The 13,876-nt window shown below is 36.3% G+C and overlaps 1 protein-coding gene across 2 annotated transcripts in view; it reads left to right on the forward strand.

The window, feature by feature from the left end:
- Positions 1–13,876, forward strand: part of MS3_00007162 (uncharacterized protein) — a 54,999-nt gene that overhangs the window by 15,212 nt on the left and 25,911 nt on the right. Inside the window, exons 12-15 of one of the 2 annotated variants that reach the window (XM_051215417.1) lie at positions 531–638; positions 745–975; positions 6,898–7,146; positions 12,907–13,548. In XM_051215417.1, the coding sequence (XP_051065918.1) occupies positions 531–638; positions 745–975; positions 6,898–7,146; positions 12,907–13,548 (1,230 nt within the window). Of the gene's footprint in view, positions 1–530; positions 7,147–12,906; positions 13,549–13,876 lie in introns of both variants that reach the window. The other variant, XM_051215418.1, reaches the window with a different exon arrangement.

The raw sequence follows: 13,876 nt of genomic DNA on the forward strand, positions 1-13,876 counted from the left end.
TGTTCTTAAATACGTTACTGTCATTAAGTGTTATGTACTCTAATAGTTGACAATCTGAAATGTCAGTCACATCGTTATAAACACAATGATACTTACCTTTATACAATGACCGAATTTATGTGTTTCGATTGATTACACTTAACTCTCCGGATCAAATTTGTTGATAGATTTTATTAGACTTACTAATAGTAACAAATATCCATCATAATTTTCTTGGTGAATTTGTTATATCATGCAATGTATTTTCACACATTAGTATTCATAAGAATGTTTTCCAAGTTTTCCACAGAAAACGTTATTTTTCGCTTATTGCGATTCAACACACACTCACTCTTCCTCGCTTCTATCACATTTGTTGTAAATCATCTATCTCCGAGTTTACATGTTCCCATCAAACCAATCAATAGTTAGAGATTCTTATTATTAATATTATTAATATTACTATCATTACCCCTGTTGCGTCATCGTATTTTCTGATTCCTATATGTGTAGAAATTTTCCTTATTATCTAAATTTGCTTTTTCTTTCAGTCACAATTCGATGAAGAACTTGGTTCAGCTAGACAACTGCTTGAGGAAAAAACTAAGCGTTTGTATGAGCTTGAACAAATTATCAGTAATAGGCTATCAATAACTGAGGTAGGAATCTTGCATAACTCTGTTTAACATATAAACGAGTTTCCTTTTTTTATTCTTAAATAAAGGATATCCGCTTTTTATCTCACCTATATTCATTTTCTGACAGACTACTGATGTCACTACTCAAACTGAAATGTCTTGTACAACAAGAACGACAACAACTAGTCCTAATGAATTATTATCGCCGGAATTATTGCCCGCCTTAACGGTTGATGCGTACAGTGCTGCGGCAGCAGCAGATCGAAGAGGTCTTTCGAACGAATTAGTTCGTTTACATGAAGAAATAGCTCAATCAAAAAGTTATGCTTGTGAATTGGAACAACGGTTAACTGAAATGGTGAGTTACTCGTTGATATTATGTGAAATGTTTTCTTTCCTGGAGCGGAAGTCATTTGTAGTTGCGTAGGCTACTTACTCCATGTATTCTCACTCTTAGTCAATGTTAATCTAATTGTTAAAGTAATTACCCCATTAAAGAAGTAATTCAAACTGTGAAGTCATGATGATCATGTTGTTTGTTTCATATGTCTAATCGTTGATAACTGTAGCATGCTATTTTTGTTAAATGCTAGATATGTTTTCATCGTAAAAATTCCATTTGGTTCTTTAATAGGGGTTAATTGTTAATTCACTGTTAGGTGACGACTTAGTAGTTAAAGCATTTGGCCTTCAGAGGTTCGAACCCCGATTCATCCATCTTAGTTTAGTGATTCGGTTATTATCACTAACTTTCATACACAGTATGGATGAAAAGTCTAGTACCTTAATGTGTACTTGTTGAATGGGTTGCATTAATTTGTAAAAAATATGCTGTAGATTGTTTTCCACTGTTATTATTTTTCCTAACAACCACTTAGTGCCAATATTCCTATCATGTGACCATCAATTTTGCAATTGTTTCTTTCAGCTTGTAAAGTCGATTATTTTAAGCTAATAAGACATTAGTTTACATTGATTGATTTTCTCTTTCACATTTTTTTCTGTTTTGACGGACTATGAAATAAATACTACAGTCTACAGTCACATTCCAATTCCTTACGTTCTTTCTTGTTTAATAGTTTTTTTCACTACTGCACTTCATTTGATTTGACGTTAATCAAAACAAGATTGAGTTAAGTACGATATAGATTCCCATAGAATTGGAACAGTAATGAACATTTGTATTCATACAAAAGTTTATAAATAATTTATATGTTCTGAAAATAATAATAACAGAATTCATGCCAGTTTACAGGCATGATCAATTTGATATAAGTAAAAACGATAGACATGCAGAACAAACATGTGATAAAAGAAAGTTTTAAGTATACTAGTTCAGTAATTGTTTAGGTAATACATGTATTACAGCGATCCAATGCATCAGCCTGGAACTTTTAATTTTTCCTAAATGGACACAGCCTGTTGATTTATGAACGGTGTATTTAAGGTCATTTCATGTGTCAGATCGAATTAATGATAATTATCTACAACTAGAGAAATTAAAACGAAAATAGAGAGCACGGAACAACAAAGCAGTAATTACCAAAATATATGAATCAGGTCTACCTAAATGCGTGTGTCATGTGACACATTGATATACTGTTGATGTTATTCAAATGAGTTAAACTTGCTGGGGACGGTGTTAACATGAAGTGGCAGCAAGTAGGTGGTTTTACTTAGGGAATACACTAATAAAAATGACTAAACATTTAAAGTTCCTATAATATCACTTGTGGAATGAGATACACTTACAGGTGCTAGAACATTCAATGCAGTTTCAGAGGAGCAGTATGCATCGATGCAGTGAACAAATAATGGGAGTGATTTTATCGTACGGATAGATTGTGGTAGGTTATTCCAGAGTCTAGAAAATTTACAAGTGAAGTAATTTCATATAAACAGATGATTTAGAATAAGTTTGTTTCACTAGTGACAAGGAATTACTGATGTCATAATGAGAAGTTTCTGCATATTGAATCACGTGATTGGATGTAAAGGATAGTTTATTAAATAGTTTGAAGAAAAAGATAAGATTTAACTTGAGTCTCCTCTTCCATAAAGGGTCTAACCCAAGTTTATTGTATCTAGAATTATAAGTTAAGGTACAATCAGCTCCAAGAATATGAAGTGTAAATCGTCTCTACTGATTCCAGCCTTAATTTATCCTTTATGCGCGCACTGCTAAGAATAAACTTGCAATATTCTAGAAGTGATCGAACACAAACTTTGTACATTAAAATACGTGACTGATTGTTATAAAGGTTTCGAGTTTTGTAACGTATAAGACGTTGAGACTTAGAGGTCTGTTTTAATATCTGTTCTGTAAACGACAAGTCTTGGGAGTATCTAAGTCCTAAGTCTACTACTCTATGTGACCTCGATAACACTTCTCCATTTATGGTAAGGTCTAGGTTGAGTGATGTGTTGCCGAAGCATATCCATCCACATTTAGCTGTATTAATCGTTATTCGGAGCAAGACTTGAAACACCGACTTCGGTGGCTTGGACATGTTCCACGAATGTCGTCCGAGAGAATTCCTCATCCATTATTTGCCGACGCTTAGGCCGGTTGGAAAACGTGGAGAGCTGTCAGTGTATGACATGGTGTCGGGGTATTAAAGAAAGCTGTAAAAGACTGGCTTGTGTTGGTCCTTCACGACTCTCTGGCTGGGGTCCAAGAGATGGTGCGACACAGTGGCTAGAGACCTTATCAGATATGACTCAGAATAAAAGCCAGTGGCGATCCTGCTGTAACCTTTTACTTTCTTCATAAAAAGTGGTTGCTTCTTCCTTAGCTAAAAGATTTCTTCTGATTGTACCTTTTCGTTTCCCCCATTATTATTGTTACACTAATCTGTTCGTTATTGTTCTTTTCTTTACGCTCCTCACATTTTTTCCTTCTCCTCTTCAAATTCCCATTGTTTTGTGTGGCGCATATATATTTGGTGGCCTCTTGTACCAATATTCGTGTTCAAATAATAAAAAATAATAATAAGCTGTATTAAACTTCAGCTGCCATTTTGAGCACCACTGTGCTACCTTGTTAAGCTCCATGCTGATGCAATTTTGCATATTGTTCAGCTCATGAAAAGAAGATGAATACATTACTTTAAGATCATCTGGATATAGCAGAGGCTTACCCACACAAAAACTTTCACAAATATCATTGATAAACACTAAAAAGGGCAAAGGGCATTAGATACTACCTTGTATTACACCACTTCTAACAGGGATTTTGAACCCCATAAGATGCAAGTTTACCTATAAGAAGTTGCTGGCTAACCATGTCGAAGGCTAGAATTTACACGAGTAGCTTCTATATGATTCGTCCATTCGTGTTTTCTTGCTAAAAACGAACCAGTCATCATAGATTTGAGCTTTCACTGAGCATGTAATCGTCAAGATTCTCTATCCTGTTAACATTATCTTAATAAATGACGAATGTATTATGGATTATTTTGTGAAGACTGATGAGTACCACATGGCTTGTAAGTCAATGTATAAGAAATCTGATGTTTCAGTCAGTACACGATCTATTGTTCTAATAACAAGTGGCTAACTAACCATCTAATGGCAAAATAATTAACTTCAATACCTGATACGGCTTGGTAAAATTTTCATTAGTATATTTGAGTGAATTTTAGACATTCCATTGTAATTGATGAAAGCATCTTGATCGTTATTAGTAAAATAAATTTCTTCGAATGTGTGATTGATAAAGATGCTGTCTATGGAAACGTACTTTGAGTAGTTTCTAATTTTAACGTCTAATTAGTCTACCACTTTATGCAAAAAAAAACAAGCCTATAGCAAATCAGGTGTATATCAATTTTAGATTAGTGTAGATTTTAATAATTCATAATGGCGTAGAAATTTTAGATCTCGATTGTTTTATACCCTCATTGATGCAATATAATATAATGATTTTTAATCAACACATTTCAGATCTTGCTCTATCTACTAACTGATTATTCTCTTGATGTTTAAAGTCGATTACATAAACATTTGTAACTGTTACTTGCTTGATCTAGACCAACTTTGTAATACTTCCAGAGAGAGAGAGAGAGAATCGAGTCATTAATTTAAACCTAAATCACTTTTGTTAAGACGGTTGAAATAATATCATTCGGTTTTATTTATTTGTTTATTTAAACACATAGATATTGGTACAAGGAGGCACCAAATACATATGCACCACACAAACTCCATTTGATATGTGTGAGGGCTGTGATACTGCCCGGGTGCCCAAACCGAAGTAGGTGGTTCTCTTAGGGGGCCACATCCAGAGCCTTCGACCTGAATGTGTGATCCACAATGCAGTGGAGCATCGTCAGGAGATGCAGTCCAATGGAAGCCGGTGACCAACGATAGGTTCATACGGCATTTGTTTCTTGAGGATCCTGGAGCCCATGTGCACCATTGGTTTGAAATCGAAATTTCCTAACTCTCCTAGGTGATTTCTCCGTGTACAGCAACCCGGTTAAGGCGCCGGACATTTGGTTTTCGTCCTCTGAATTTTGTAAACAACACCGGTGGTGCGAGAAGTCAATGAGTAGGACTTCCCTGTTGGTGGTTGTATGCACGTGGCTATGTGAGATCATTTGAAGAGGGAAAGCGGACTCTTCCCACTCTCGACCGTACCAGGGCATTCGAACTCAAATCGTATAAGTTTTACCTGAAATTAATTCCTTCCACTCTATTTACAATTTCGTTTGTGAAAATATTCGATCTACTCAGGTCATAAATGAAACTGTTGAGATTAATTTTGAAAAAAAATACTCACATTTTCACTTACTCATAGAAATGGTGAAGTTGTAACGATTTACATAATCCAAACTGTTCACCTATTTCTTCATTAAGTTCGTTCAGTATATTTTACTTTGCTTTTTTGTTTGTGAAATAAAAATGTCATATTCAACTATTATCACTTTATGGACATATGTACACACATTGTTTTGCACATCATTACATAATCTATTAACCTTCTATGGTTGTATTTTCCAAATGAGATCATGCCAACTAGTGAATTTAATATGAAATACACTAATGTAAACACAATTTCAGACAATTATATTATCAAATAGAAAATTTTCTTTACTGAATTTCGTTTACCTTAGAAGATAGTAACCAGACACACATGTATATATATATATATATATATATATATATATATATCTGTATATGTATATGAAAAGTAGGTGTATACACATCGCTTGAAGTAGTCTGGTATTAACTTTTGTCAAAGAAACAGATTTATACATTTCTGTTCATGATGAAATAACTTTGGACATAATTTCTAAATTTAAATTTTTTTGGTATTTAAATACAGATTGGTTGACAGTTTGCTTCTACTGCTGCGATTAATGGCCTTGAAATCTAATCGATAAGTAATCTAGTCATTGTTCTTATACAACAGTATATCCGGTTCCCAAAAAGTTCATAAGCATGTGCAGCAACCTGACTTAATAGTTAAACCATTTGTCTTCCAGTCAATCAATTTGAGACCTTACTCCACCCACTTTGGTTTACGGAGTCGGGTAATATGACCGACCGTCATACATAAAAGTGCGACTGAACTCCGAGTACTTAAATTTGTAATTGATTGAATAAGTAGCATTTTAACCTTATAAATAAAGTGGGGTTTAAGAAGAAAAGTATCTTTATCACACACGTGCTGATAGTGTAGTAAATGCAAACTCAGGTAGAGAAGACCAACTTATTGTTCGGCACAATATTACAGAATGTTTTCATAAAATATGAAAACCATACAGTAAATACTTCATTTGTACATCTCCCATCAGTTTCATTCATAACTTTATTTTGACTGAACATTTGTCGTAAAGATTTTAGTAATACGAAGCGTGCTAAATGCATAGTCATAGGTGAGAGCGTTTCACAGTGCAACATAATAATAGCCATTAATACTGTTGGGGTAGAGTGTTCTTTAATAAACTGTATGAGAAGAACAAAAGTACACTGTGAAAGTGGCATAATTGCAACACTACGTGCGTTTCCAAATAGACAGTACGGCGAAGAGCAATTGCAGTCCAGAAACTTACAGTACTTGTGATAATCTACAACCTTTTTCGGATCTGAACATATCAGTTTCCTCATTGAATACTTTTTTTTGATAAGTCAGTCATTGGTGAATACCTACTCATTTAAAGTATAGTAATAATTGTTTCGTCTTGTTAAATGCAATATTTTTGTTAATTAACGGTTCAACCTGCTTCTATTCATTTCGATGTATACGTAGTATAACTTTCTTAATTATCTACAGGAAGGTGAATTACACTGTACAAAAGATAAATTAATCTACCAAACTACTTTAAGTAACAGAAATCAAGAAAATTGGATTATGATAGAACAAGAATATCGTGAATTACAGCGTCAGCATAGAATATTACAAAACAATTTATTGTTAAGTGAAGAAGAACGTTCTCGTGGCGGCGAAATGATGATTGCAGAAAATAATGCTGAATTTCAAGCAGCACGTGCAAATTATGAGAAAGAAATTGGCTTATTGAATGTAAGTTAAGTAAATAAGCTTTCGTGTATGTATCTGTGTATGTTTAACACATCTTGTTTATTTATTTGAACAAATAAATATTAGTACAAAAGTTCACCGAATACATATACGCCACATAAGTCACTTGATTTGTGTGTGGATTGGGATACTTCCCAAATTGAAACAGTTGGTTTTCCTTGGGGGCCACTCTCCGAGAATTCGACCCATAGGATGTAGTCCCATGGTAGTCGGTGGCCAACAACATGTTTATGCGCTATTTGTCCCCTCAGAATCCTGGAGCCCATGTGTACCATTGGTTTGGAATCAGGGTTTTCCAACACCCCTAGGTGGATCCTCCGTGCCTACAAACTCGGTTAAAACACCTTACATTCGCTTTTCATCCTCTCAGTTTTGTAAACAACACCGGTGCCTCGAAATGGCAGTGAGTAGGACTTCTCTGGCAGTGGTTGTTTACGCCTGGCCATATGAGAACATTTCGAAAGGGAGAGTGTTGTGGACGTTAGATCCCCAGAACTCACTTGAGAATGGACCTAATTTTATAATTTTATTTAGAAAATTTGAATTTCTTTGTTTTCACGCCAAAGGCGCTATTGTCACCTTCATGTCGTATTTCCCATTGGGAAATATCTTAAATGCTATTTGTCCGTTGCGTCTTTTAGTATGCTATTTGGTAACTCTCCCCATGGAGGTTTTGCACTGTATATATAGGTTTTGAATTGTGTTTATTGTTATCGCTCGTTTCTGGCTATTTGGAGAATATACTTCTCATTCCAGCTTGGATTTCTCCCTCTACTAAGCGGGGCTGGGACGCATCAATAGTTAGCTTACCGGTCTTTGGTCACCGAGTATTGTTTCTCGTTTGCAGATTAAGTGAACTCGTGGTAGTTTCGACCCTAGCAGAGAGCAGACTCTCCCCACCCTCGGTTGTAATTAGAGCATTTCGGGGCGAAATTCTGGTGCTTTGCCGACTGAGCTAGCCGGACTCGACTGTGTTAGTTACTTCTCCGCTAACTGATAACTTGTGTCTTTAGTCTTTACTTAGCATATTTTACTTGAAATGTATCTGGATCGTGTTCAACAATGGAATTTAATGTCTTAGTTTAAGACTCGTTAGCTGGATATCTCTGCACATAGTAATACCCATTACAATCCACTCACAATTCATATTTACCAATAGAGATTGATCGATTTAATCTTGACATTTATACAATTAATTTGTACGTCGATTAGTGGAATGCTATTAATTCACAAATCAAATTACTACCAAGTTTCACTATTGATTAACTGGTAAACAAATCACTTTTCAAGTAACTGAACCTCAGTGTTTCAATGATCATGATGAACTTTTTAAACTATCTAACCGCTGAATTTGATGACTTAATTTCAATTAATTTGTAATTGTTGAACCAGTCAAATTATTATTAAACTCGACACTAAATGATAAAGCATCAGTATGTGATATTTATATCTATGTGTATAATACTATGACACCAATCATCATATGATGTAGTTATATAATAATAATAATAATAATAATAATAATAATAATAACAATAATAATAATAATAATAATAATATTTATTTATAAAAATGTTTTAGTTAATTGTTATTTGTTTGATAAAATTAACCATTCCCATGATACATAGGTGTTTTGTTCAATTATCAAATTGTGTATTAGTTACTTTAATTTATTTCAGATCTAACTAACCTATTTATTGATTATTTGAAGTAGCTTATTTCAGGGCATTCCTGTTACACTATACGAACTTGTTCATTTAAAAAAAAACGAACCCCGATCATTTTAACGTTTTTATAATAATAATAATAATAATAATAATAATAATAATAATAATAATAATAATAATAATACTATTACGTATATTTTAGAAAACACGACACACCTAATGGATGTGATAACTATGATATGTATTTATAGTATATAGTTAGTTATATAGTTATATAATATACCCTTGTGGGTCAGGGTAATTTTACGTTGGTTTTCAGGAGAACTAGACATCATCCCGACTTTCACGTGACAACCCAAACAGTACAGCTCAATCCCGCTTCACAGGAGAACTATACACCATATAGGCGAAGTCGTACTGCTGACTGTAGAGGGGTGTGGCAGCAGTAATGTGTTTCCCTCGGATAACCAGCATCTGCAGCGATGCTTCCTTCTCACAAGGAGGGGTGGGGTTAGAAATGGTCGACCCTAAAAATGTCACACCTCACCCTACCTCACGGATTTCCGTCTCCGGCGGTAAGGCCCTTTGAAGAACGGAGCTAACATATTAAAAACCTCCCACAAAAAGGCCGTGCACGACCGGTCTCAAGTAGTTGTCCCTTGGGCTCTGCGGTCACGCTCCCAGGTCGTTAAGACCAACACTAATCCAACTTCCTTTTCAGTTTCCTCAAGAAATACCCTTCCTCGGTGTGGGCAGCCGAGAAGTGACATCAGCCCTCATACCCATAACAGCACACGAGACCAAGTTGATCACATTCAAATCCTTCCTACACTTTCTGATACCACTCTTATCTCCCCGACTAACCCTTCTCACGTACTTTTATCACCTCGCACCGCTAGGGCAAATGATTCGAGTATGCAGAACGTTATTCTCGGTCTCCTGAAACCACGCTCTAAACTACACGTAGGAGCTTTTAACGTTCGATCACTGCCAAACAGGACAACAGGCTTCATTAGCCAGGACTTTAGAATCTCGCGCCATCGATGTGTGCTGCGTCTCCGAAACGCAGACCTGGCTCTCTTAAAGTGGATCCCAGTAGACAGTCGTTTGTGCGCTGTCCGACTAAACGGAACAATAAGGACTCGAAAAGATAGGGACACTCGTCGTTGCCTATTCGTCGTTTCTGCCTGTTCTCCCGCTGACTGCAGCTCAGACAATGTAAAAGATGAGTTGTACAGAAAGCTTTCCGACCTTCTCCGAAAAGCTAGGCGCTCTGATGTGGTAATAGTGGTTGGTGACTAATGCTCAAGTAGGTGAACTAAGTGAAAGGGAAAGACACCTGGGTGGATCTTATATCGTCGTGGCTCAAAGAACAGACAATGCCGACCGTCTGTTGCAGCTATGCTGAGATAACCGCCTGTTTCTTGCAAAGACTAACTTTAAGCACAAGCAAAAATATTTTTTAACATGGAGACCCCCTAATTCGTCCCAACGTTGGACCCAAATAGATCACATCGGTATCAGCCACCGATGGAGGGGCTGGATAGAAGACTGTCGCTCATTCTGGAGCACATGCCTAGATTCAGATCATGCTCTAGTGCGAGCGCGTATCTGTCTGCGTCTTACTGGACGTAGGAAAGACGCTGCAAGGAAACCTCTTAGGAGCCTACTTAATGATAGTCAAGCTAAGAGTATATTTCAGGAACAACTAGGAAAACAGTTAGGCAGCCATGTATGTGATGCCCACTCCGAGGCAGCATGGAATGATATCCGACCATTCAGACGGGATTACGTCCAGTTTCCAAATCCTACCTAAGACCTTAGTTAATCTCACTGCTAATACTGGACTAGCATCCTTAAAAATCTCAGGAGTAAACCTGTCAGGGCCTGCTGCTCTCCCTCGCTTCAGATTTCCTATGGCTTTCTCAACTTCGTAAAGAGTCGGAGGACCTACATTAACTTGCCATTCAGGTTGACTGGAGATCGTGGGAAACCGAAGTGTGACTGAAGTCCAGTTGAACTGATCTCTAAAGTGTTCTGACCATCGATCCAATCTCCTGGATTGAGAATGTATAATATATCCATCTTTTTCTGAGATTGTTCCGCTAACAGTCGGGTTCCTAATACTGGGTTCCTTAACAAGTCTGAACAGTTGTCTGCTGTCGCCTATTGCCGCTGCCTATTCCACCTCCCTTGCTTTCGCTACCCAACACTTCACGGTCATTGCGTCGACTTCTTGTCAGCTTGCGCATAAGCTGACTACGCTCCACCGACTGCCTCGATGTGCGATGTTTTATGGTTTAGGAGTAGGTTGGAAAAAATTTAAGGGGCGGCCAGACCAAAACATGGTACAAATTCATGAAGTCACTGAGAAGTGGACTGAGCCATGTTGGTAGGTGTAGACTACCTGGTTGTGACCCACGAGATGATGGCAACCGATGGTTAGAGACCTCGAGTGACATGGCTCAAAATCGTTTGCAATGGCGCAAGTGCATCCACTCTTTGTGTTCTCCCAAATTCTAATCTTCTGAATTCTTCATGTCTTTCATTTTCTTTTCAAATTTATTTCACTGGATTATACTCGTTAAATAACATCTCCAAACCCTAATCTTCCCGATTACTGCTTATACTCTTACTACCTCTACCACTACGGAATTTGAGTTGACAACTGCATCTCTGTGTTAATGTGGTGTGACAACTCGAACTGATTTACGTACGTGCGAAGTTCTACGTTGTTACTGACTGATTGATAGGCTTTAACGCTACAATTTGAATAGTACAGCTCAATCCTGTGGCGCAACCACCAGGTACCAAGCGCCCTGGTAGACCATTCGCACAATTCATATGCACATCCACGTCACATGTATAGATATTCCGATCAATGATCGCATGAATCAATTATCCACAGCACGAACAGGCCATTATATAGCATATACATTATTTGTATTTGTTGTCGTTATGGTAACCTGTTGTGTGATAATATAAAATGGTTAGATTGATAAATAACATTGTTCAATGTCAGTCACAAATATTTACTCATGTAAATGTTCTTTACTGCTTCCTTGTTCGTCTGGACTGTCACCACGAGTTTTTTTCCTGTTTGTTTTTAATTTTTCTAAGATTCTCCTCTGTATCGTTTAGTTAGAGAATGTCGAATTCAACTTGTATATTAGTCCTAGTTGTTGTGTTTCTAATAAATGCCGAGAAAAAAAATGTTAAACGTATGCCAACACACATCTATATGATGGGCTTTTAACTGCATACTTTTTGTGATTGTTAATGATACTGTCCACCTGTTCGAATTGGATAAAGCTAAACACTGTTCAAATATGTAACTTAATAATTACAAACTGACTCATTTGTCCAGATACAAATTTGAGTATCATTTTACTTCTGAAATTTGGTTATTTGAGTTAACCATCTGTTCTATGTTAAACAGATACTAATTGATAATTTGACGTACATGTATAAATGTTTATCCACTTTTTCTTGTTGATATGACTGAGTTTATTTATTATCTGAACACAAAAATATTGGTAGAGACATGTATGCGCTACACAAAGTAGTTATAATAAATTAATGTGTGGTTTGGAACACTGTCCGTCTGCCCAAATTAAGACGGCTGGTATTCCTAGGGTGTGGTCACTCTCCGTGAATTCGACCCATAGGTCTTATTAACAAAGGAATGGATATAACGTTAGGAGATGCGGTCCCATGGTAGTCAGTAACCAACAACAGGTTTATGTGCCATTTGTCCCCCCAGGATCCTGGAGCCCGTGTGCTTTATTGGTTTGGAATCAGAGTTTTCCAACACCTCTAAGTGGATCCTCCGTACCTACAAACCCGGTTAAATTACCTTACATTTGCTTTTCATCCTCTTAATTTCGTAAACAACATCCCGATTCTGCGATAAGGTTCTCCCAACCACTCAGCAGAATGAATAAATATGTAAAGTAGGAAGTTTATATCTCACTAATCAATAACTCTATATGTTGACTTCTACTTCAACCACTTTCTATCATTTTATCATTACAACGTAATTTTTTTCTGAAATTCTTTCTTTTCTTTTCTCAAGCAACAATTATTAGAGACAACATTTGAATGTCGTCGTCTAGAAGCAGAACGTGCTCGTGTAGCTGAACGTAATTCTGACTTACAACGTGAACTAGAAACGACTAGAATTTTGGTAGATTCATTAAAACAAAATTCGGAATGCAAACCAGTTGAATATTCGAATCATATTAGAAAAAGTGCACCGATTATCTCATCAAATCTACGTTTACCCTCTTCAATGCCCAATGGTGATAATAATAATAATGGTATTTGTAATGGTAATGGCTTATATTCCAAGGGATATAAAGTCAATCAAAGATGTCTTAGCGATTCACTTGAAGATTGGGAGGATAGCGATCATGATCACGTTGATCTTAATGTTTCACCATCACATCAAATCCGATCATCAATATATCCACATGAAGTTAAGAGTAAATTAAATCATCACTATCATCGTGATTATTCGTGCATTGTAAGTAGTCGCTTAAACGATGAGTCCCGTAAGCCAGAATATAATTATCCTAATAATGAAGAGTCAAGATATTTAAAGAGTAAAAAACGTCATTCAAAATTACGTACGGATTCAAAACAGTTAGATCGACTTGCTTCTAAAACACAAGAATTGGAAGAGTTTGCCATTCGATTGCGTGAACAATTTAATGAGGTAAAACTTGGTATTTTATTTCTAGTTACCTTAATTTTTTCATATTCTAATGTTTTATCACAATAAATGTGATTAGCGATTAGAAACTTTATGGGACATATCTCATCAGTCACCATGGTTCAAATGCATTTACACTTGACTTTCTTCTAGATATTATGCTTCAATATTACTTAATACTTTTTATTCCATCAATTCCATTCTTCCCGAATCTCTGCCTAAACCTAATCTTTTCTAAAATCACTGATACTACTATTTCTACTACTCTGATATTTGTCTTGATAACGTTCATCTCGTTGTGCTGATATGTTGCGGCAGCTTAAACTGACCC

Source organism: Schistosoma haematobium, chromosome 4 (assembly GCF_000699445.3).
Source record: "Schistosoma haematobium chromosome 4, whole genome shotgun sequence".
Taxonomy (NCBI): domain Eukaryota; kingdom Metazoa; phylum Platyhelminthes; class Trematoda; order Strigeidida; family Schistosomatidae; genus Schistosoma; species Schistosoma haematobium.